This window comes from Canis aureus, chromosome 16, assembly GCF_053574225.1.
Source record: "Canis aureus isolate CA01 chromosome 16, VMU_Caureus_v.1.0, whole genome shotgun sequence".
Classification (NCBI taxonomy): Eukaryota; Metazoa; Chordata; class Mammalia; order Carnivora; family Canidae; genus Canis; species Canis aureus.
In genome coordinates this window covers 60,976,693-61,001,036 of record NC_135626.1, presented here as the reverse complement: position 1 = coordinate 61,001,036, position 24,344 = coordinate 60,976,693, and the positions used below count along the sequence as shown (strand labels likewise).

At 56.2% G+C, this 24,344-nt stretch overlaps 2 protein-coding genes across 6 annotated transcripts in view; one reads left to right on the top strand and one right to left on the bottom strand.

Moving 5' to 3' along the window:
• The window catches only part of RBFOX3 (RNA binding fox-1 homolog 3), a 447,258-nt gene extending 445,859 nt beyond the window's left edge, over positions 1–1,399 (top strand). Inside the window, exon 12 of the mRNA XM_077854485.1 lies at positions 29–1,399. Coding sequence (XP_077710611.1) covers positions 29–31 — 3 coding nt within the window. The 3' untranslated portion in view covers positions 32–1,399. The remainder of the gene's footprint in view (positions 1–28) is intronic.
• A 2,566-nt stretch (positions 1,400–3,965) lies between these two features.
• Positions 3,966–13,510, bottom strand: ENGASE (endo-beta-N-acetylglucosaminidase). 5 transcript variants are annotated; one of them, XM_077854477.1, is made up of 14 exons: positions 13,230–13,510; positions 11,440–11,507; positions 11,078–11,279; positions 10,040–10,188; positions 9,350–9,507; positions 8,443–8,591; positions 7,971–8,136; positions 7,081–7,184; positions 6,665–6,773; positions 6,356–6,546; positions 5,683–5,831; positions 5,239–5,344; positions 4,813–4,927; positions 3,966–4,584 (listed from the first exon to the last, which is right to left on the bottom strand). In XM_077854477.1, exons 1-14 carry the CDS (start codon positions 13,334–13,336, stop codon positions 4,153–4,155), a joined length of 2,205 nt encoding a protein of 734 aa, XP_077710603.1. In that variant the 5' UTR covers positions 13,337–13,510; the 3' UTR covers positions 3,966–4,152. The 5 variants fall into 5 exon arrangements, with proteins under 5 accessions (XP_077710603.1, XP_077710606.1, XP_077710607.1 ...); XM_077854480.1 differs by having other exon boundaries at positions 11,078–11,275; positions 13,230–13,247; XM_077854481.1 differs by lacking the exon at positions 13,230–13,510 and adding an exon at positions 12,864–13,019 and having other exon boundaries at positions 11,078–11,275.
• Between the last annotated feature and the right edge of the window lie 10,834 nt (positions 13,511–24,344).

Sequence of the window (24,344 nt, the reverse complement as noted above, 5' to 3'; positions counted from 1 at the left end):
AAGTCCTGCCTTTCTGTTTCTGTTGTAGTGAAAGCTTCCACCGTTTCCTTCTTGGACCATGAAGGGCAAAAACAAAAAACAAAAACAAAAACAAAAAAACAAAAAAAAAATCACAAAACAAAAAACCAAACAAAAAAAGATGTTAAGATCCAAGCAACAAAAAAAAAACCAACCAAACCAAGAAGCATCCACCACGTCCAAGTCGCGCGTGGCGCCGCACACCGCAGCGAGGGAGCACGTCCCGCCGGGCGCCCACCCAGGAGAGCGCCCGGGCCGCGCCGCCGGCCTGCGAGGAGGGGAAGGGGCCGCGTCTCTACCAAGTCTTCCTTCCGGCCCCCACTCCCAGGGCACGCGGGGCCCAGCGGAGGAACAGGCCGTGGGCCTGCGCGGGGAGAGCAGCCAGCAGGACTTGACCTTTGTTGCCAACTGTGCCAGTGGAGGGGACGGCCGGGCCGGGTGTGGGGGGGACGGCTGTCCGTTCCCGGGGTCCCTGGCTCCGGCCGGTGCCCGTCACCCTCGGGCCCCCGGCTCCCCCTTGGGCCATGCTGCCAACACGGTGTTCTGCAAACCTGGGGTGTTCTGCAAGCCTGGGCATTGTGGGCCGCAGGAGCCTGTCTGAGCAGCAGCCCTGGGGGCCGACCCCACACCAAGGGCTGACGTGGTTCCAGAACTCTGGAAGGGGCTCCGGGGCCGGTGGCCGCCCAGGATCAGCCCGGACTGTCGGGAGGGCAGGGTCTCGGGCCGGGACACGCTCAGGCCCCGATGGCGGGTTCCTGTGGCCCCGTGGAGGCGGCCTGGGCCCGGACGGTGGGAGGGAGGCCGCCCTCCCCACCTCTGCCTGCAGGGGAGCGGGGGGCCGGGAGGGGGGCCAGCGCCTGGCCGCAGGGGGAGGTTGGCAGTGACGGGCGGGCGCAGCAGGGAGAGCGGGGAGGGCAGGGCCGGCGGCGGCGCCGGTCGGTCCCGGTGGGTCCCGGGGTGGCGGAGGGGGTGGCGGGAGGGCCGGGGAGCGGCAGGGAGGGGCCCGGCCAGGCAGGGAGAGCTGGAGGAGGGGAAGCAGCAAAAAACCACCGACGTAGGCTCCCAACATGGCTCCACTGTCTCATGAAACTTAAAAAGTAAAAAAAATAAAAAGTAAAAAAAAAAAAAAACCTACACCTCACTTTATATATTCAGCATCAGCTCCTGAAGCTCCGGAAATGAGCCCCTTTTCTATTCCCGTGTACAGACCCCGCCCGCCGGCCGAGCCCCTGCTGCTCCGCCGCGGCCCCCTCCCGGCCCCAGGACTGCAGCCAGGCCCCAGGCTTCCTTTCTTACCATTCTGTATGCTTCCAAGGTGTGACCATTCAAATCAACAGTATTATTATTAAGATTATTAATAAAGATTTCTTTCTTCAAACCAGGACAACTCTTTTTGATTTGGCAGCTCCAGGCCCGGAGGGTGGAGGGGCGGGTGGTGCGTGGCGCGCCTGGGGGCGGGGCGGGGGGAGCAGGACGGGCAGCCTGTCCCAGGACACGGCCTTCCGCGGGCCGGGGCCAGGGTAGGGGGGTGGGGTCAGAGGACACTTCTGGGCGAGGGACCCAGAGCCAGAGCCAGCCGGGCCCCACCGGTGGGGCACATTCCAGGGCGGCGGCCACCCCAGCCCCCTCCCAGCGGAGGCTCCTGCACAGAGCGCCTGGCCCAGGCCAACGTCGTGGGCTGCCCAGCGGCCAGGCCGGCGGGCTGGGGGGGCTCCGATCACACCCCGCTGCGACCTGATGTGTATCAGCAGACCCCCGTTCCTTGCAGGGGGCGCAGGGGGGCGGGGTGCCGCTTCAGGGTGAGCCCGGGGGGGGGCAGGCTCCCATCCCCAGAAGGCTGTGGTGGAAGTCCCCTCCCCGAAGAGGGAGGAGAACCAGGAGGGAAAGCAGAAGTCCAGGGCGCCTGGGGGGCTCCGTGGGTGGAGCGGCGGCCTTGGGCTCAGGTCATGACCCCAGGGTCCTGGGATGGAGCCCCAGGTCGGGCTCCCTGCCCTAAGGGGAGCCTGCTTCTCCCTCCCCTCCCCATTCCCCCATCCCTGCTCTTTCTCGAGCTGGCTCTAATAAATAATTAAAATCTTAAAAAAAAAAAAAAAAAGGAAAGGAAAGCAGAAGTCAAACAAGAGCTTAAAAGCCCTGGGTTTGGAGACGCTGGGCCAGGTTCCGAATCCGAGGCGCCGCGTCCGCAACACAGCTCGCCCGCTTGACTCCTCAGGTGTCACATCGGGTGGTTTATTTCAGCGAGGACCCCCCCCTGCAGGGACGCGGGCTTAAGCGCCAACATGGATTTTACTGCCCACGAGCCTCTGCTCTCCATGGGGCTGGGACGGAGGCGGCGGGGCACGGGGCTGGGTGCCCCCCCCCACACCGCGCTCTGCTCCCCCCCACCCGCCAGACTGTAAGAAAATAATTGCCCTATGAATGTTCCCTCCTTCTCTGCATAAGGTATTTGGGGGAAACTGCACTTAAAAAAGCAAACAGGCTTCACGAATGAAGAGCAGCCACTGGCTTCCCAGCCCCCAGCCCCGCCGGCCCCCACCTCTGGGGACACGAAGGAAAGGGCCAGGAGCCCCACCTCGGCCCCCCTGGAACTACCAAGCAGGAGAGGCTCAGGGCAAACCTAAGGTCCAAAGCCAGAGCACGACGACGTGAGCAGCTCCAAGTTGCAGCGGCTCACGTCCCCCCAGGTCTGCTGAGCTGTCCAGGTCCTCAGGGCCAGCCTGGGTGCGGGTGGCCCGTCTGTCCCAGCTGGCCAGCAGAGGCTCCCTCCTCGTCCCGCCTGAGCTACCGCCCTGCTGCTGGCCAAACCCGTTCCCCACCAGACGGAGCTGGCTCGGCCACGTGCCCTGTCCCACCGTGACAGGCACGACGCTCCCCTTGCCGTTCAACCGGGCCACCCCAACACCTCTCTGAATCCCGAATTCTGGACAACCGGCAGAGGCGGTGTCACCGCACTGCCGCCTGGTGGCCTCTGCCCTCCCTACAGCCTACAACCAAGCCCATGGACCCGGGGCGACAGGCCAGCCCTGGTGTGACCCCCAGCTGGGGTGCCCTGGCCCTCAGCACCGCTCCCCCTCGCACAGCGCAGGTGGAGGGCAGAGCAGTGGGCAAGTACCCCCCATTGACGGCCCTGTGAGGCCCGGGGATGAGACCCCCCCAGCCCGAGGGACGCGGCTGGGCCCAGGAGAGGAGCTGGGCAGGTACCCCAGGCTGCGAGTGGAGGCGCCCCCCGGCCCTCGCCAGGAAGCCAGCACGGCGGCCCAAGGTTCAACAGGGGGCTGTGCGGCTGGAGAAGCCGTCTCCCGCTCCCTCACCATCCCCCCCCCCATGTAGAGCCTCCCGCCAGCCTCAGCACAGGCAGAGGGGAGGAAAGTGCAAGAAGGCCGAGAAGCAAGAGAGGAAGGGGCCCCATGGAGAGGGTCATCAAAGCACCTGCGTGAACAGGGACCCCAGCCCTGGGAGGAGCCACAGGCAGGGCCCCCACCAGGGCTCCCGCGGCCCAGGCCCAGGCCCAGGCCGGGCCGGGCCGGGCACCAACCACCTGGAAGAGATCCGGAGGGCACGGGGCCATGGGAAGGCTCCACGAGTGGCTCCGGCTCATGGGGACAGTAACCTGGGACAGACAGCCCCACACGGGGGTCTGGGATGTGGCCACCCACCTGGCCTGGGGGAGGTGCCAGCTGCACCAGCCCGGCCCTGGGCCCCCCCGTCCACAGGGGAAGCGGGCCAGTCCCCGGGATACCAGGCCCGGCACCCTGTGCCCTCAGCCCTCACCCTGGGAATTGTCTCCCGGGCCCGCTCGGAGGCTTCCGGTCCCATTTAAGCTGGTGGAGCCCACGCGTCGCAGCCTACTAGGAAACCCCCTTCATGGACCTGAGGGGAACTAGCTTCCCCAAATGCTGTCACCCCACCTGGGAACCCAAGCTCCAGGCAGGGATTAGAAGAGTTCATTAACCTCAGGAAGTTACCAGCCCGGCAAACACACTTTCTTGGTTTTCCTATGACCAACGTCCACGACGACAAAGCCCCAATCCTGGCCTCCTGCGCGTGGGGCCTCCCACGCATGGGGCCTCCTGCACTGTGCCGCAGTAGCCGGAGCCTTGAGGCAGGAGCCTCTGGGTTTCGTGCCCGCTCCGCTCATAACGCCCCATCCGTGCGGGGCATGGAGTAGAGCAGGGCCGCCCTGCCCCATTCCGCCCGTGGCACCAGAAACCCCTCCTTGGGGACAGGCTCCACCAGGAACTCCACGCGGCCGTCCCCGCTGGGCCCCGCGGCCGCCACCACCAGGTCCACTATCCGATACTGGTTGACAAATGCCAGGCCCAGGAGCGCGGGCTGCTCCGGCCCCGACGGCCCCCCGCCCAGAGCGCCACCGTCAGTCCCCGCGCAGCAGTGGATCCGGAAGCATCGGATGGGGGAGAGGAGGTAGGACCAGTGCAGGGTGCAGCCAAGCCGGAGCCGAGCAGGGGAACCCTCCTCCTCAGGGGTGGCTTGCTGCCAGCGCACGTGGGACACGGTGACGGCCTGCACCCGGGGCAGCGGGGCGAGCAGGCTCTTGGCATCCACCACCTGCCAGGACAGAGAAGGCTCGCCACGGTCCCCACGTGTGCAGGGGGTTTAGGGTGCCCACCCCTGCACAGCCCCCCTGCAGCCCCCTCCCTGGCACCCCTGCAGCCCCCTCGCAGCGTCCCTGCAGCCCCCTCCCCGGCATCCCCGCGGCCCCCCTCCAGGCACATCTGCCTCCCGTGTGGTGGGAGGCACCTCGGCCCGGCCCCAGTGCGGCGCCCGCAGCCTCACCTGGACCTCGCCGAGGCGGCAGACGAAGCTCTCCTCCTCCCGGCTGCCTGGAGGCCGGGCGAAGCTAACGAAGAGGTCTCGCAGGAGGCAGTCGCGCAGGTTCACCTTGTAGCAGCTGCAGGGGACAAGTGGGATCAGTCGTGGGGAGCCCCCCTCAGCTCAGCACCAAGGCTGGCAGCTCAGAGGCCCCAAGTCACGGCAGGAAGGTCCATCCTAAGGCAGACCCTGTGGCCGGTGGGAAGAACCTAAGGTGGGACGACGGTGACTGCTCCCAGCAGCTTCCTGGGTTCCTGTCCCAGGGCTCCTGAATCCTGGGGGGGTGGGGGGTGTTGGCCAGGGCTCATCCAGCCCCCCAGTTCTGGGGCTCCTCACCCAAGGGCCCCTGAATCGAGCCCCCCATGTGGCCATCCCCTGCTGGAGACTCACCGCTGGACCCAGCCCCCACGGAGCTGCTGGCTGCAGCGGTGCACCCATCGGGCCAGCTTGGTAGGGGGCACCCGGAGGGGTCGGGGACTGTGCCTCGAGCTTGTCTCTGCCAGGGGAAGAGACCTGAGAATGAGGAGAACCCAAAGGAACCCACGCAGGGAGGTGTCCACACCCGAGGGAGCCCCGGGGGCCACTAGACTCCCCGCTGGTGCCAGGCACTCATGGCCAAACAGGCTGAGGCCCTGGGGGCAGGAGAACGGGGGGGGAGCCCCTCAGCCCCCCACTGTGCTGCCCAGCAGGGGCTGCAGCCCAGAGGCTTCAGCTGACGGGGGACTGTCCCTGTCCGGGCACCGCCCCCGGCCGGGGCACCCTCTAGACCCTCCTCCCCGAGGTGTCCCTGAAGCAGAGGGTGCCCGCAGGAGGCAGGAGAGCCCTACTCCTCACCATTCAACGTCGAGATGCTGCCGACGTGGCAGCTACCCGCATCCCCTGTGGTGAGCTCCAGTGCCACCCCGACATTCGAAGCCCCTTCTAGCTTGTACACCAAGGACAGGAAAATCTGGGGAGGCACGGGGACCTGCAGAGAGAATAACCTGCCGGCGGAGGCCCAGGGTAAGCGGCCTCGCGGGAGCGGCTGAGAAGCCCCCCACCCCTGGCTCCGGGTCCCACGGGCCATGGCCCCTCCCACCAGGAACGGGGAGGCTCCTGAGCTCAGGGTGTGCGCGGCTGGGGTGGCCTCCCTGCCCCCACCCCGGCCCAATCCTTCCGTGGCTGACAACTCTGGGTCCTGGAATTCTATGGGCTTCCACTGAGAAGAGGTTTCAGGAGAGGGGCCCACAGAAACAGCAGGGGTGGGGATGGGAGCTGTCCTGTGGGGGCGGTGAGAAAGTTCTGGAGACCCGTGGCCCGGTGATGTGCACACAGTTAACACTACTGCATCACACACTCAAAATGGGGAAGGGGAGGAACTGAAGGTTCTGTGCTCTTTACCCCAAAGGCCACCTGGGCTGTGGCCCGTCCTCATTCTGGCCGCTGCGGCCCAGCCGCCCAGGTTAGTGCTCCCCAGGGAGAGAGCAAGCACAGGACCCCGCACCTCGCTCCCCACGCACTCACCTACCTCACAGCCACGTGGTCCTGCTCGCGTGGAATCAGCCCGCGGACGAGCAGGGAGCTGCCCCCGTTCCAGGCGTCCGCCAGGCAGCAGTGCGTCTTCACCCAGCCCCGCCCGGCCCCCTCCAGCCTGTGCTCTGCGAACAGCGGCTGGATCTCCTGGGCGCTTGGGTGGTACCAGGGCCCCTCCGCCTCCTCCTGAAGGATGGGGCCGCCTGAGGGAGTGCCGGGGCCGCCAGCCCCCCCACCCGAGCCCCCCACCTCTCCCGGGAGAGACCAAAGTCAGAGAGGGCGGCCCACCCGGGACCCCACGCACCTGGCCGTAGCGCACTCTTCGCGTGCCCATGCCCAGGCAGAAAGAAGTGACAAAGGGCAAAGAGCAGATGCTGTGTGTGGGCAGGTAGCGTTCCAGCAAAGCCCAGAACCTGCAGAGGAACATGCAGGGGACCCCCGAGGTCACTCTCTGCGTCCCACCCAGGGAGCGGGGCTACCCCGCCAGATGTGCCGGAGATGCAGGTCTGCAGTTGGGGGGACCCTCAAGGTCCCCAACCTTCGCCCCCTTCCTGCTTAACTGGTTGCCAGGCCCCCCACACACCACCTGGAAGCAGCCTCGATGGCTGGCTTCTCTCCGTCTGAGCCCTCAGCCTGCCCTACATGTCCTGGGAAACCAGAGAAATCACCAGAGCTCCCCCCTCCAGCCATCACAAAGCCCCTGGGACAGGCAGGACTCACTTGTCCTGGTTCTGGAAGAAATCCTTCTTTTCCAAACACTCGTACACCCAGCCAGGTGCAAAGAGAGCCGCCGAGAACCCATGCTTCCGGATCAGCTCCAGCGACTACGGAGACAAGTCCGGGACCCCCCCTTCTCAGTAAGTTGGAAGCGCCGAGCCTGGCTGCCAAGGCTCCCTCCCAGCTCCGAGGGGGGCAGCGGTGGGCAGAAGGGCTGCAAGCGGGCAGGGGTCTCTGGGGGCCGGGAGCGCCCACAGGCTGCATGGGTCTCCCTGGCTGTACCCGTCGTCACGTTAGCAGACTCACCGCGGGTGGAGAGAATCTTCAGTTATTGGATTAATTTATTCACTTAGAGCTTAATTAATGAGCAAAAACATCCCCGTGGCCCTGGGGAAGGGGCAGGCCTGGCAGCCCAGGAGCCGAGCGGACTCCCTGTTGACCCCGCACCGGGCGCCTCAGCCCCGGCCGCCCCTCCTGTCTTTCCTCGCTGCCGACATGCCTGGCCTCGCCGGAGAAAACCCCGCTGGTATTAAACCAGCACTTCCCCAAACTGGCTGTTTCACCTGGTCCTTAGCCCCGAGCTCCCTGAGCCCACCCGACGGTCGAAACCGCCCGGCAGAGGCGACCACTAGCTAGAGCGGAGGCAGGCATCTGAACAGGTGCTTCTGCCCGCGAACACCTGTGTACAAAGCACCGCCTGACTGCAGGGCGGCTGCAGGCTGGGGCTTCGGGGCACAGCCTGGCCCCGGGCGGGTCACCCATGTTTCTCCGGAAAGAATGTTGCCTCTTCCTTCCCTTGAGGGCAGACGGGAACGGAAAGTCCCCGAGAAAACCAGGCCATGGAAGGCTTGCAGCCCGCCCCCCCTGCCCCAGCCTCGAGGGCCACCACGCACCTTGTACGTGTCGAACTGGCCTCCCACGACCTTGCCACGGGCGAACACGTCCACTCCCACGTACACGTCCGCCCGGCGCTGCCCGGCCTGCCCCAGCATCCGCTCTAGGTGCTCCTCCCGCCAGTTATAGTTGGTGAAGAAGCCGTCGCAGGAGTCGAAGAAGACCCTGCAAGGTGGCGAGGACCAGCCGTGAGGGCCGTCCCCTTCCTTCCCCTCCCATCCTATCTCCACCCCGGACCCAGCTGCCTCCAGGACCAGAACGCAGCCTGCCCCGAAGAGCAGGGCCCCAGCCGGGGAGGCACGGCCTACGGCCCTCGGCGCAGTGCCAACCCCTGGCGTAGTCCCACCTGAGGGCGGCCAGTAGCAGGCACCCCACCCCTGCCCTCTCCCACGGGGGTGGTCATTTGTGCCAGGCCCTGGAAGCAGGCCGCACTCCCACCGCCCTCTCCGCCCAGAGGGCTGCCCGGCTCACCGGTTGTGCTGGTTTAGTTCGTCCTGCCACTTGAGCTGGCCACTGCTCACCACACTGTCGTACCAGAGCACCAAGCCTCTGGGGACCTGCTCATGGAGCCGAGCGGTCAGGTACCGGAGGAAATGGGGCATGTTCCCCACTGCAGCCAGCTGGAGGGGGGTGAAGAGCAGACCCTCGGTGAGGCGTGGGCCTGTCACGAGAGGTGCCCAGCGCAGGACAGACAGGAGGATGCTTCATCTCAGAAGCAAACACATACTCCAAATAAGCCGCGGTCCCTGGAGCCCCCCAACCCATAGACGCTGAGGGGAGGGTCCAGCCAGATATCTCCCACTATCCTTCCTTTCTTCGTTTTCCTTTTTTCTGTTTTTTTTTTTTTTTTTTTTTTTTTTTTTTAAGATTTTATTTATTTGAGAGAGAAGAGAGTGCTCCGGAGAAGCAGAGGGACAATCAGACTCCACACTGAGCACGGAGCCCGACTTGGGGCTCGGTCCCATGACCTGAGCCAAAATCAAGAGTCAGACAACCACCTGAGCCCCCTGCGCCCCAACTGTCCTTCTTTCTGAAGCAGGAAGGACATGGGCGCAGCAATCAAGGAAAGACAAAACGCCATGAAAGGGGAGAGAGCGTGAGGGGAAGCCACACACACAGCCCGAGCAAGCCGGACGGAGGAGGGAGAGCTGTCGGCCTGAAGGAGCACCAAGGCAAAGCTCAGCCAACCAAGGTGTCTGGACACAGCGCCGGAGAACATTCTATGTCTCTGAGAAATAACAGAAATCTGGGCCGGCTCTAACTCAGAGGCGAGCAGCGGCTCCTGCTGCCCTAACAGGGAGGCTGAGGAAAGCAGCAGAGGGACAGCACATGGCCACGGGCTGGGCTGGGCAAGCACCGGAAGGGAGGCTATGCTCACGCTCAGAGAGTTCTCGATGTTGATCAGCCAGCCATCGAAACGGAAAAACTGGGCAATCAGGACCAGCTGATCAGCCACGGCTTGGTAGGAGCGCTCGTCCCCGGCCAGAAAGGCTTCACAGAGCCGCCCACCTTCCTTCCACTCGGTGATGAAGGTCCCTGGCAGGACACAGAGAAACGAGGTCAGGTGAACCCAGCAGTTGGCAGAGCGTGGTTCCTGCAACTGCATCGCCAGCAAGCTGTTCGCCCGCTCACATTCTCGGCTGTCCCGGAGAGCTGGGGAATTAAACCACCTGCGGGCAGAGCCCGGCAATCAGTGCCAAACAGGCCATAAAAGATTCAGGTGCAGGGGAAGAAAGCTTGGGAAACAACCACTCTGCCCACGGAGCAGCCACCTGCGGCCTGTGGGCCACAGCCGCCCACCGCTTGGGTTCATGACTGCAGTTTTGCTGGCACGCAGCCACGCCCATCCGTTGCCTACTGTCTGTGGCTGCCCTGTCTCGGCTAGGACAGTGACCCAGTGGCCTGGCCCCTTCCAGAAGTCTGCTTCGCCCGTCCTAACCTATCAAGAAAGCCCCCGCTGAGGAGCTCTACTCACTCAGAAGCAAAGGCCAAGCTTTTTCGTCACTGGCTCACCTGTCAGGTGTGCTAACAAGTCTGGTTGAGTAGGAGGCGAGCCCTGGGGTCTTACCCAGCACGCAGACCCCATGCCTGTGGGCAGCATTGGTCCAGCCCACAGGGGGGATGGTCACCGTGTGGTGGCTGAAGTACACAAAGATGTCAATAGACTGCCAGTGGTAGAAGCAGTAGGGGTTGTGCGCCGCCGCACCCTGAATAAACCTGCGCAAGAAACAGAGCAGTCGGGACCCAGGACACGGGGACCCCGGTGAAGCTTCTCTCCAGTCCTGGCCAGCGACGCTAACTGAAGCTCACTGGGCACCAGGCACGGCGTAGATGCTGCTGGCTGGAGCGAGAAGCAGGACTACGCCTCGGCCAGTAGATCAGAGGTCTTCAGGGAAACATCCTCACCAGACCCAGCCGGCAGTCACCACTGCACCTGGCGGCTGAGCATTTTCAGCCTCAACAAGGACAAGAGAGGAGAAAAGACAAGCACAAGGGCTTGTGCAAAAGCTCCAGGCCTGGTGTCCCCGCACTGGTCCCTAACGCAGTTCCTCCAGGACGGCCTAGGCTGATAACCACATGAGCTACAACCGAGACGTCACCACCTGCCTCTGCCTGGCCCTTGGTGGCCGGCCCTGACTCAAGCCTTCCCATCTATCGTCCCGTCCAAGACTGTTTTATAGACGTTTAAGACCTCTGAGCAGATCGCACACCAACTCTGGAGGCGCGGGAGTGTCACAGCGGACATCCGAAGCCAGAGCTGGTGAGGACCACGCTCTGGGGCCAGGAGTGTGGAGAGGGTGCCCACTGCTGTACCCGCCCCGCCTACCAGATTTCAAGGGCACATGGTTCCCGGAAGCCAATGGTTTCAGGGCTGCAAGATGCACCAGCTTTCACCTGGCCCGCGTCCTCTTACAGATGAAACAGGAGGCCCGTGCTCCTCGCCCAGTCAGGGCAGTGTGGTCCAGAGGCCCGTCTCCTGACTCCCCCACCCAGCCAGTGTTCTCAGCCACATGGCTCTCCCTCCCTCCTTCCCCTCCATCCCCGTCCCGGGCAAGGAAAACAGGCCACAAAATTAACATGGGACGATGTCCTCGCAGAGCCTTACTTGTCATCCAGGTACCCGCCCATCATGTCATGGCACAGCAAGGTCCGGGGCCTCTCACTGCTCAGAGGCGGCTGCCGACACTCGGAGGGCTCCAGGGCCACGTTGAAGCTGTCCTCCATGCCGGGCGTCCACGCCAAGAGTTCCTCCAGCGAAGAGAAGTAAAAGCTGACGGGTTTGGTGGTGTCCTTGTCATAATATCTACCTGGTCAGGGGAGGAAACAATGAGGAATAGATGGAAAGTGTGGGGTCCCTAGTGATGCTCTGACAACAGAGAGGAAAACAAGAACAGGAAGGGGCGGGCCTGACCCCAAGGCCCCAAGAGTGAACTCGGAGACAGCGTGCAGAGCCTCCATCCTTCTCACCTGGCAGAGGATCCGGGGTAAAACTGACCACATCATGAAACACTGCTTCTTCTTGCTCCTCCTCAATTCTAAGCAAAGAGAAGTTTAAAAATAATAATAATATATATATATTATTATATAAATATATATATATTTTAAAGGTTTTATTTATTTATTCATGAGAGACACAGGCAGAGGGAGAAGCAGACTCCACACAGGGAGCCCGACATGGGATTTGATCCCGGGACTTCAGGATCACGCCCTGTGCGGAAGGCAGGTGCTAAACTGCTGAGCCACCTAGGGATCCCATGGTTTTTTAAGTAAAAGCATGAAGAAAAAGAACACTGACAAGCAAATGGACTAGGCCCCATCTAGTCATGCAGAGGGGAGGCGGCGTTATTCTCCGACTTACATTTTGAATGCAGACTATGGAAATACTGCGTTGAACCTAAGAGGCTAGTAGGCGCTGATCCTCCCACAGCAGCCGGTGTTAGCGACACGGCGGGGCCTTCCACAGCGCTCCCCTGTCCTATGAGCAAACCCCTAACCCTCTGCCACAGCCCCCCCAGACGTCACCCTGTGGAGACCTAAGTTATACTTCATAAGGTCCATAGGTTCTGTTGGGGCCAAGCGGTTGGAAAACTCACAGAACTAAGAGTTTCAGGACCCAACAAAGCAGGTTAAGCATTTGCCTTCAGCTCAGGTCGTGATCCCAGGGTCCTGGGATCGAGGCCCCCATTATCCGGCTTCCTGCTCGGTGACGAGTCGGGGCCTCCCTCTGCCTGCCACTCCCCCGCTCGTGCACGCTTGGGCGTGCTCTCTCTCAAATAAATAAAATCCTCAAAAAAAAAATTTTTTTAAGACAACCATTATCACTAGAACGCAAGAAGACACTGCAGCTGCTGTAGATACCGGCCCTGGGCTTCAGAGTGGGAAATGCTCTAGAGATCGCCCAACCTCGACCGCCACTTCCTTGGACCTTTCTTAGGGGGATCTTGAAACTCCCTGGGTGGGTGGAAGGGGTGAGACATTCGAATCTCCTGAAAGTAGAAGTACTATGGAAAAGGCTTCCTTAAAAAAATAAAAATAAATAAATAAATAAATAAATAAATAAATAAATAAATAAAAATAAAGAATAAATAAAAAAATAAAAATAAAAAATAAAAATAAAAATAAATAAATAATAAAGGAAAATGCTTCCTTTGGAATGTCACCCCACCACGCTGCTCCTCCCTCTGCCTTCATGATTTCCCCACCTTCAGCTCCCCGCCCCCACACCTGTCTGGACACCTGCCGTGGGTACCAGATGACCTCTGCACCTGTTCTTCCTCCCTGAGGACGGAGAACGCCAAGGCAACATGCCTCCCCAAAGATGAACACCTTCCCCAGCAGCCCGAACCACGTGCTTCCCATTCCCGTGCAGCCTGAAACGCGCCTGGTCTCACCCCTAGGGATCTAACAAAGTTAGGGACGCTCTTTCCGGGAAGGCCGTCCAGGTGCTGCTGACTTCCTCCAGGGGAGCAAATGCGCCAACGAGAAGCCAAGCCCGGGCTCAGGAGGGCACGTCCGCCCCTGTCTTGCCGCTGAGCCTCTGCCACTCGGTTCCCCCGACCGGAACACCCTTCCTGCCGTTAGCCACCTGCTCCCGGAGACCCCCCAGCTTAGAGCCCCTCCGGCCCCCTCCGGCCCCTTCCGGCCCAGCAAGGGCGGGCAAGCACTGGCCGGCCCCTCCGCCTCCGCGCGGACCCCGGGGCGGCGGGCACGACGCCCGGTCTCCGCCCGCCACTGCGGCCCCCGTCGCCCCTGCCCACCTCCTCCGTGGCCGCCGCCGCGCCCGCCGCCGCTCCCGCTCCTCCTCCGGGGTCGGGGGCGCCTTCAGCCGCGCCGCCGCCCGGGGCTCGGGCCCTGCCGCCTCCATCACGACGCCGCGCCCGCCGCCGCCGCCGCCGCCCGCTGGCCAATCACAAGCTCGAGCCCGGCCCCGCCTCCGACCAGCAGCCAATCACAGGCCAGAGCCCGGCCCCGCCTCCGGCCGCCGGCCAATCACAAGCGCGGGGTTGGCCCGCCCAACGGAGGGAGAGCGCGGTCCGGCTGTGGACTCGCGGCCTGCGGTCTGGGTTCGCCCCCCGGGTGACCCGGACTTTGTAGTCGGAGGACGGCCTGGGGGCGGGGCCGCGGTGAGGGGCGGGGCCTAAGCGGGGTGGGGCCTTGAGGGGGCGGGGCCTTGCGGGGGCGGGGCCGCGGCTGCGCTGCATTCCCGGTTCGGAGCATCCCTGTCTGTCCCCACCAAACCCCTTCCTGCAGCAGAACCGTAGCCCGAAGGTCACAAAGCCAGTAAGCTGCAGCAGTGAGACTGAGCTCGGGTCGTCTAACCCTATTCAAAGATAATTTTCAGGGGTGCCTGGGGGGGCTCAGCGGTTGAGCGTCTGCCTTGGGCTCAGGGCGTAACCCCGGGGTCCTGGGATCGAGTCCTGCATCAGGGTTCCCCGCAGGGAGCCTGCTTCTCCCTCTGCCTGTGTCTCTGCCTCTCTCTCTCTCTCTCTGTGTCTCATGAATAAATAAATAAAATCTTTTTTTAAAAAGATAATTTTCAGGAAAAGATGAAACCCTAATTCTCATTCAGGTGTAAATAGGGACAAGAGATGAAGTCTTTCTTCTTGTTAATCCGCGAAGCAACCGCGCAGATGTTAAAACCAGTTCAAAGAGGATAGGAGACCCGTGTACAGATGAGGAGCATTGAAATGAATATCAAAGCCGAGGCAGAAGCAGCTTTTCTGCAGGGTGGGGGTGGGGAGATCACTGAACCCCTAGAGAGACCATCTGCACCCCCTGATAGAGACAGGGACTGGAGTCACACAACAGCAGCAGGGACATGTGGTAGATGATGCATCGTACTCCACTGAGGCATGAATTTTTTCTGTACCCCAAATCTGCGCTCTGCAGGAGCTGTGGTGTCCCCAAACTCACAGGGCCTGAAGGCTTCTCACAGGTGGCCCGTCCCCTGCATCTTGGGAACAGTTCACAGTAAATGTGGTACAAGGAGGCCTGAGCAGGGGGGAGTGTAGCCGGGGTGCAGAGGTGCACGAGCACCTGGCCCCGGGGGTCCCAGGCAGACCAGGCTCCGCCTCATGCCACTGACAAAATCCACAGGCAGAGAGACAAGTCATGGGGAAACGAGAAAGGAATTTATTCCAGTGAGGCCTCCCCTACATGAGCACAGCGTCTCAAAGACTGTGCCCAAAGTGCTGAAAACACTTCTAGGTTTATATAAGGACAGTGTGGGACAAAGGTGGGTGGAGACGTGCAGGTGGGCAGTGAAGGTCAGGTTGATCGTTGTCTTGGGGTCAGTCACGGGGTCTTGGTGACTCAGGGCAGTCCTCGTGGCTTGAGGGGGTAATTTAGGTCCCCACCACGAGATGCTATGCCCGCAGGGTCTTTCACCCAGACTTAAGAGATAAGCTCCAAGGAAGAATTTAATCAGTTAGCGAGTACAGACCGAGGTCGAGGTCAAAATGGAGATAGTTGACTTCCTCTTTCAGAAGCAGAAAGTTCAAGGAGGCCAGACGCAGGGCTGGGACCCACAGGGCCAAGCTGGGCCAGCCGGAGGCTCTCCTCCCCCGCCTCCGAAAGCCCTCTGTGCAGCTGGGAGTGTCCGGCGCTGGGCGGCAGCTGCTGCCCAAGCCCAGTCCAGTGGGCCTCTTTACTATGGTTGCAGACTTTGAACTTCAGGAGGCCCCAAGCTTCCATAAACCCCAAGCGTGGGGTGATGACTAAGGCTGTGGAACCTGAGCCCCAGCCACGCGGCAGGAGACGTGTGGAGCAGGAGACAGTGGTCCCCGGGGAGGACAGAGACTGCAAAGCCCTGGGAAGTTGGCCAGGAGAAGGGGGAGCAGGGCCACAAAGCTCCCTCCAGCCGTGACCAGGCGAGCACAGACGATGTGAAGTCCTACTTAACCAGCTATTCCGAGCACTTAGCTGTAGCTTCGTGATAAAATAAATAAACTTTTCATCCTTACAATCAAAACGTACTTCTTAGAGATACACTAAACGGCCCTTAGGTGATGCTCGGTCTCTGGGGGGAGCAACTATGCCGAAGTCTCTCTTTTCTATGCATCCGCCCAGCATCGGCCTCTGGTCTAGGGGGACAGGGAAGAGCAGGTCTCGTGGCCTCTGTGTTGGCTCCCTCTTGCTGCCTTCCCGGCAAACCCTGCAGCTCCCGGTCTCCCTGGGGATCAGGTCAAACCTGGAGGTCCCTATGTCTGCCTTGAGGTCACATCGGTCCCTGCTGGGACTCCAGACCCGTCTAAGATCTGGCTGGGCCCCCTCAAACCTTAACCTTGTAGGATTTCCAGACAAAATACAGGACACGCTCCCCTGCACCGAGCCTGCCTCTCGAGTCTGAGGACACACGCTCACTACCCGACAGTAAAGTGGCACACCTGGGATGCCTGCCCTTGCCTGGTCCCTACACTCGTTACATCCATTTTCTCCTTTGGGAAATGTAAAGTGCTGCGGATAGAGCTAATGTCCCTCTTAACCCACCACGGCCCTCCTGGTTTCCCTGCCTCCTGTCCCTCAGAGCCACCTCTGTGTTCCACCAATCTCATCAGTCGGGCCTGTGTCCTTCCAGATGTTGTGAAGTACTTTCACACACGTGGATGCACCTGGAACTATATAACATTGTGCGTGTCTTATAAAATAGCATCATGTTGTACAGATTACTCTGCATCTTGCTTTTTTATCCCCCTCCCCCCACAGCCATATTTTTGAAATCGAGCCATGCTGATTTCTGTGGCTCTGACACGTTCATTTTGACTGTTGTTAAACACGCTGCCTCTTTAACACATCACTGTCTGCTTACCCCTCTACATCGGTGGACATTTACACAGAAAGCATGTGTTTGCTTTTATTTTTTAAATATTAAAATGAGGACCGCCTGGGTGGCTCAGTGGTGGAGCGTCCGCCTTTGGCCTATGTCTCTGCCTCTCTGTGTCTCTCATGAATAAATAAATAAATAAAATCCCTAAAAATTAAGTTAAATTAAAAAAATAAATGTTAAAATGAATGTCTGCATATAAACCTTCTTGGGCACTCACAGTGGTTTTCTTTCTTTCTTTTTTTTTTTTCCTTTTCAGATAAAAACACAAGAGTTCCTAACAGTTAATCACATCCACATTTCCAGACTCAGCAGCCACTAAGGAGCTGGTCCAAAGGGGCTCTCGCATTGACTCTCTTCCCACACCGGCTAGGTGTGCACAACCGCACACCTCTCAGCACTGATAGTACTTAACTTCCAGATTTTTTGCTCACCTGATGGGTGCACACAGTTGTCTCTGTTCTAACATGACGTTGCTTTTATAATGCTGGCCAGCCATTTGGAAACGAATTCTTCCTCCTGAGACAATCCTGTTGGGAGTTGTTGCCCATTCCTTTCTTTTTCTTTCTTTCTTTCTTTTTTTTTCTTAAGATTTTATTTATTTATTTGACAGAGAGAAAGAGCACAAGTAGGCGGAGCAGCAGACAGAAGGAGAGGGAGAAGCAGGCTCCCCGTTGAGCAGAGAGCCCGACGGTGGGCGGGGGGCTCCATCCCAGGACCCCAGGATCATGACCCAAGCGGAGGGCAGACACTTAGCCAACTGAGCCACCCAGGCCCCCCCGTGTGCTGCTGGTGTTTCTCGTAGGATTGGCATTTTTGGATTCAATATGGTCAAATTATTAACATGGTTCTATGACTTGGCTGTTTCCTCCTACTGAGGAGGGCTGTCCTTGCTTTACGGTCAAAAAGATGTTCTCCTACGTTTTTAGCTGATAATTGTCACATGTAGTTGTGGTGTGTGTGTTTCTTGCAGATATATAAATTCCAGATACCTCTGGAGGTAAGTCTTTAACATGTCATCTTCCTTTTTGGTTTTCGGCCTGTTCAGATTTTTCTTTCTTCCTGGGCCAGTTTTGCCAATAAATGTGCCCCTAGAAAAGTGTCCATTTCAGTGAGGTTTGCAAATGTGGGGTATTAAGTCCTTCCTGGTCATATTTTTTTAATCTCTTGGTTACGTCCTCTCTTTAATTTCGATGTTGTTTATTTGTGTCTTCTTTTTTTGTTTTCCTGACGCTTTGTGCTGAAGGGCTGTCTATTTTATTAGTCTTTTCAAAACACCAGCCCTTGGTTTTGTTCTATTTGGGGAATTCATTTTCTGTTTTCCTAACCTCTGCTTTTATTCTCTTTCCTTATTTTCTTTGGATTTATTTTGTTGTTCTTTTTCTGGTTTCAGAAGTGGACAGTGTGGTTCACTTATCTGTAAGCCCTTCTTGTTTTCATATAAATGCAGCAAGGCTATACATGTCTCCCCGAGAATGACTTGCACCGTGTCCCATGGGTTTCCATAGGCAGCACTGACATTTCCATCAAGTTCGCAATACTTCGAGAATCCTGTTAGCTCCTCTCTGCGCCATGCGGAGTGGCCCTTGATTTTGCTGCAGGAGAATTCATCAGTCTTGTCTGTTATGATTAGCACTTTTGTGTCTTTTTCAGGATGTATTTCCCTACCCCAAAGGCACAAACGTACAGAATGCTCCATCCGGTTATTTTCTAGAAGCGCGGCTATTTTGCCTCTCACCTTCAGATCTGCAGCTCAGCTGGATTCATTTTTGTTTATGACGTGAGAGAAGAGGGCAGGTTGTATTTCTTATCATATAGGTCCTCCAGTCATTCTGTGGTCTCTGGAAAGACTCGCCTTCGTCCAGAGCTCTGCAGGGCTCTGTACGTGCGGGGGTCTGTTTGGGGCCCTGTGATGTTGTGAGCTGACAATAAGAAATGTGTATTTCGGGGGAGCCTGGGGGGCTCAGTCAGTGAAATGACTGCCTTCAGCTCAGGTCATGACCCTGGGGTCCCGGGATCGAGCCCCATGACGAGCTCCCTGCTCAGCGGGGAACTTGCTTCTCCCTCTCCCCCTGACCCTCTCCTCACTCCCCGCTCTTGCTCTTTCTCTCAAACAAATAGATAAAATCTTTTAAAAAGAGAGAAATGTATATTCAATCTTCATTTCTGGCACAGAGCTCCTAAACACTTAGGAATTTCCTAAGCGATAAGAGCCATAGAGGTGTCTGTTCTTCATCATAATAAGCCTCTTTCAACCACACCAGAGTTGATGTCAGTGAGACTGACTTTCCAGACTTTTGGAAAGCTCCTAAGCACAGGGGCTGCATTGACCTGGGACCAACCCCAATGAGAAGGTTGAAGTTTTAGGGACCAAAGTCACCCCCGCCCACACCTCCTGGGACGGGAAAAAGACTGAGATTGAATTCACTAGCCAGTGGCTTCATCAATGTGTCTATGCGATGAAGAAGCCTCTGTAAGAATTCCCGAGCTACAGGGTTGGGAGAGCTTCCAGCCTGGTGAGCCCAGGGAGGTGCTGGAAGGTGACGCGCCTCCCCCAGAGTCCCACACATGGTGCCCTATGCGTCTCCTCCACCTGACTGTGCCCAACTATAAACGTTTATAATTATAAATCTCGTGTGCTTCCAGTCCTGCCTTGGTGTTTGCTTCCTGGAGGGCAAGAAGCCGTCCATGGATTTATTGGCACAGAGGCTGCATGTCTTGCCTGAGACCTAGACTCACATGTCCCACCTGCCCCGGCCCTGCTGCGAACCCAGCCAGGGAGCCCACGAGGCCGGCAGGAGCACCCGGGTCGTGAGAAGCCATGAGCTGTGGATGACGCTGAGCTTGTAAGGCAGTGGCTTCGGGGACGGGGATAACGAACCCAGTGTTTGTTTTCCAATCTCATGTTCCGTTTGTTGCCGGTGCAGTGGTTGCATGTCTGGACCCTTCATGCCTCGACGGCGAGCCCTAATCCTTATCCGCACCTTCTTAGGGCTTTTCTGTGCGACTCAACGGCGAATGATGAACGGCTGGTTCATGTCCCCCTTTTCTAGATCCTCACGCCTTGTGTTTAGCTCCCCTCCTCACCTGCCGGCCAAGCCCCTGGAGCAAGGCCCGATAACCGTCCTCGTGGACTCCTCGCCCCCCAGGACAGAGCTTGCCACCCTCACCTGGAGTTACAGGGGTGGTCGGTGGGTTTTCCACAGATGTGCCTTATTAAGGCGCGGGAACCCCTCCTCCGTGGAGGTCTATGAGACTCTCCCGCCCCGAGTGGGTGTCGAGTCCCATCAAACGTGTTTGCTGAAAGTCCCTGTTCGTGTGACCCAACACGCTGACTTGACCACGTTCCCCGGGCCTGTTCTCCCACGGTAAAGCCAGCTTGCTTGTGACGTGTCCTCTTCCCTCTTACCTGGCTGGCTCCTGTCTGCTGACGCGCTGCGGAGAGTTCTCTCACCTGTGTTCACGGGCGGGACTGGCCCCGCTGCCCTCTCCCACGATGCTCCCCCCCACCCCGCATGCTGGCATCAACATCATGCTCATGTCCTAAAACAAGGGGGGGGAATATACCCTTTGCTCTTTTCCGGGAGAGTCTGTGCAAGATTTAAGACTGCTTGTCCACAAACATTTGGTAAAAGTTCACCCACAAAACAATCTGAGCCTCAGCGGTTGGCATCTGCCTTCGGCTCAGGGTGTCAGTGACCCCGTGGTCCTAGGATCGAATCCCACACTGGGCTCCCCCCAGGGAGCCTGCTTCTCCCTCTGCCTGTGTCTCTGCCTCCCTCTCTGTGTCTCTCATTTATTATTTATGTCTCTTATTTATTCAGTAAGTAAAATCTTTTTTAAAAAATTAAAAAGTAAAAGAATCTGAGTCCACAAGCTTATTCTGTTAAAAGATTTTTTAATCATGGATTCTATTCGATTCCTTCAAGACTCTTCAAATCTTCACTTTTCCTCCTGCATCACTGTTGGGAGCTGTGTTTTTGGAACCTGGAAAGTGCTCATTTCATCTCATTTCCCAGATGCGTTACCAGAATTTGTCTCTAACATTCGCGTTCTGTTTTCCGTGTCTATAGCATCCGGAGTGATGTTTCTTTTGTTTCTCTTCCTATTTCATTATTGCTTCCTTTTATCTTTGTTGTTTCTTTCCTCTTACTTTCGTAGAGTTAATTTGCTGCTCTTTCCCTAAGTCCTTGAAGTGAATGCTCGTTTCATTGATTTTCAGCCTTTCTTTGTCTCTGGTATTTCAGTGAAGGCAACACATTAGTCATGGCTTTAGTGTATCCCACAGGTTTTAATCCATCGTGAGATTTTTTTTTATTTTCTAATTTTCTTGTGATTTTTTTAATCCATGGGTTAAAATATTTTCTAATTTTCTTGTGATTTGTTTTTTAATCCATGGGTTATTTCAAAGTATATTTCTCAACGCCCAAACATATGAGGGTGCCCTGATTTGCTTTTTGTCATTGACTTTCAGCATCACTGAATTACATACTTTTTTTTTTTTTTTTCGATGCAAACACACAAGGGTTTATTTGCAAGCTCGAGCTTGCGTCCAAGTATACCCGACACAGCGGAGCAGGGACTTGGACCTGAATTACATACTTAAGTACACAACTGAATATAGGCAGAGAAAATACTCTGTGTTCTTTAGTCCTTCAAAAGTAAAACTTGCTTTGTGGCTAAACCGGGGCCTATTTTTAAAAATAGGCCATACTCGCCTGAAAAGATTGTGTATTTTGCAGTTGGTGTTCTCTGAATGATCATTAAGCATATTTCTCAAATCTTTTATTTATGGATTTTTTTAAGAATATGATTATTCTAGAGGCACCTGGGGCTCAATCAGTTGAGCACCTGACTCCTGATTTGGGCTCAGGTCATGATATCAGGGTCATAGGATTGAGCCCCAGTCTGAGTCTGCCTGAGATCCTCTGTCTCTCTTCCTCTCTCTCTACCCCTCCCCCTGCTTAGGCATACACTCACCCTCTCTCTCTCTAAAATAAATAAACTAAATAAAATAAAATAAAATTCAGTTTATTTAAATAAATAAACTTAATCTTTTTTTAAAAAAAAGAATTTGATTATTCTATCATTTACTGAGAAGGATGTGTTAAAATTCCTCACTATGATTCTGCATTTGCTTTTTCCTGTTCATTTGCCTTTATGATTTTGAGGCTTTGTTATTAGGAACCTGTAGACTTTAAATTTACCTTCTCTCTTCTTGGTGAATTGACTGAGTGATCATCCTGAAATGGCCTTTACTTCTAGTAACACTCTATGTGTTAATGTCTACTTTGTCTGATGTGATGGTTTTGTGGGGGGTTTGGGGTTTTTTGTTTGTGTTTTGGGGGTTTTTTGAGAGAGAGAAGGCATGAGCACACCTGCGAGTGTGGCCAGGAGGGGGAGAGGGAGAGGGAGAGAAAGAATCCTAAGCAGTCTTCATGCCCAGCATGGAGCTGACCCCGGGGCTCAATCTCCCGACGCCGAGATCATGAACTGAGCCAAAATCAAGATCCTGTATTTTAGTTATTCTCCCATAAATGTGTTGGGTTTTTTTTAATCCAGTATAATAATCTTTGCCTTTTAATTGGTCTAAAGTCCTATTCCCAATGACAGTATAAAAAAATAAAGACTGTTTCAAGCACACAAAACTTAGGAGTGATTGTCGCTGGCAAACCTGCACAAAGTGAAAGTGATCAATTAGTCCATTGACATCTAGTGTGATCACATATGGATTTGGTTTTAAACCTACCATTTCACTGGTTTCTTTTTCCTCCCTAGTCTACATTCTTGTTTTTCTCTTTTCATGCCATTTTTTAAAAAGATTTTATTAATTTATTCACGAGAGACACAGAGAGAGAGGCAGAGACACAGGCAGAGGGAGAAGCAGGCTCCATGCGGGGAGCCTGACGTGAGACTCGATTCCAGGTCTCTAGGATCATGCCCTGGGCTAAAGGCGGTGCTGAACTGCTGGACCACCAAGGCTGCCCTTTTCTTCCCATTTTTAAATTAATTGAATGCTTTTTAAAATTTCATCCCCTGCTCCATTAGCTCGGCTGTCACACCCACTTTACTATTACTTACTGGTTACTCAAGGGATTACTGCACGCATCCTCCATTTACCAAAGTCAAATGTTATTTGTTACTTTTACTTACTTCCAAGACAATGTGTGGATTACAGAACACCTGAACCCCATGTATCCCTAGATTTCATGATTTGTGCATGATAAAGCAACCTAAGCTAGTTAAACAATAATCTTTTTATCACACTCACAGATTCTGTGGGTTTTAGGAACTTGGGAGGGGCACCGAGGGGCCCTCTTGCCTCTGCTGTCACACGGGAAGCCCTGTTTAACATGCCGAGGGACTTCCAAACTGTTTTCCAAGACATATTTTTCTAATATACAGGCACTATTTGTTTAGAATTACCACCCAGTTTACCATGTTGTCATTCCTGACCACATTTCTTTTTTTTTTTTTTTTAAATTTTTATTTATTTATGATAGTCACAGAGAGAGAGAGAGAGAGGCAGAGACACAGGCAGAGGGAGAAGCAGGCTCCATGCACCGGGAGCCCGATGTGGGATTCGATCCCGGGTCTCCAGGATCACGCCCTGGGCCAAAGGCAGGCGCCAAACCGCTGCGCCACCCAGGGATCCCCCTGACCACATTTCTGACCTTCCCTCTGGATCACTTTCACTTTGTGCAGGTTTGCCAGCGACAATCACTCCCAAGTTTTGTGTGCTTGAAACAGTCTTTATTTTTTATAGTGTCATTGGGAATAGGACTTTAGACCAACAACTGTTACTTTTCAGTCCAATCCCACTCTCACCCTGCTTCCACTCCTTCTGTCCAGAAGTCAGTTGTCAGGCTCATTAGTGCTCCTGGGAAAGAAAATATTTCCCCCTTCCTGTGGCTAAGATTTCCTCTTTGTCTTTGTTTTTTTGTTTGTTTTAAAGATTCCATTTATCTATTCATGAGAGACGCAGAGAGAGAGAGAGAGAGAGAGAGAGAGGCAGAGACACAGGCAGAAGGAGAAGCAGGCTCCATGCAGGGAGCTCAATGCGGGACTCGATCCCAGGACCCCAGGATCACACCCTGGGCTGAAGGCAGACGCTCAACCGCTGAGCCACCTAGGCGTCCCTCTTTCTTTGGTTTCTAACGGTTTTCCCACTGTGTCCGTGCTGGTGCGCTCTTGCTTTCATTCATGCTGCTGGGGATTCACGAGTTTCTCGAGTCTGTGCCTTTGTGACTTTCATCCTCAGGTGAAAATCTCAGCCACTTTCTTCTCAAATATCGTTTCTGTAGCATTCTTCGATCCCCCCTTCTGGGACTCCAGCCTCCCACACATTGGGGTTTCTCACTGTCCCTCCCCATACAGATATGTTCCCTACTCTGAATTTCCCATCCCTTCATCTCTCCATGCTTCTTTCTGAATATCTTCTTCTGATTTATCCTCTAAGTCACTGAGTTTTCCCTTCAACTCTGTGCAACACGCTGGCATGCTCAGCCACAGAGTCCTTTGTGTCGCTTGTTCTGTTTCTCCCTTCTGGACTTTCCATTTGATTCATCATTATTAATTAGCATTAGCTTCAAGTTCTCCTCCACAGCTCTGTCTTATCTTTATGTCCTCAAATGTAGCAAGCATAGCTGTCCTAATGCTTGATTGTGATAATGCTACTGTGAGTTTTCTCCCTACACGGCAAGCGTGGAATACACACTTGTTGGATGTTTTTAGTAAGGAGGATCTCAGACCACATGGACGGCTCACTTGGTGGCTATCTCAGTTGAACCGCTGGAACATTTTCTTATCTTTAGGCAGGGAGGTTGCCGAGTTATCTAGAGTATACAAACTTCTACTCTTCTTTGTGAAAAATCTCTAAAGTGGAAATTTCTTGTCCTTGCCTGACCATCTGCAGAAAGAGAAATGGGCTCTGCTCCATTCTGCCCTAGGAGGAGCTGGTTACCAGGGCCAGCTGGTGTAGGGTATCTGAGGTCACTATGTCTTTCCAAGCCCCACTCCAGCTGCGTGGGGACATCAGAGAGAAAGGCAT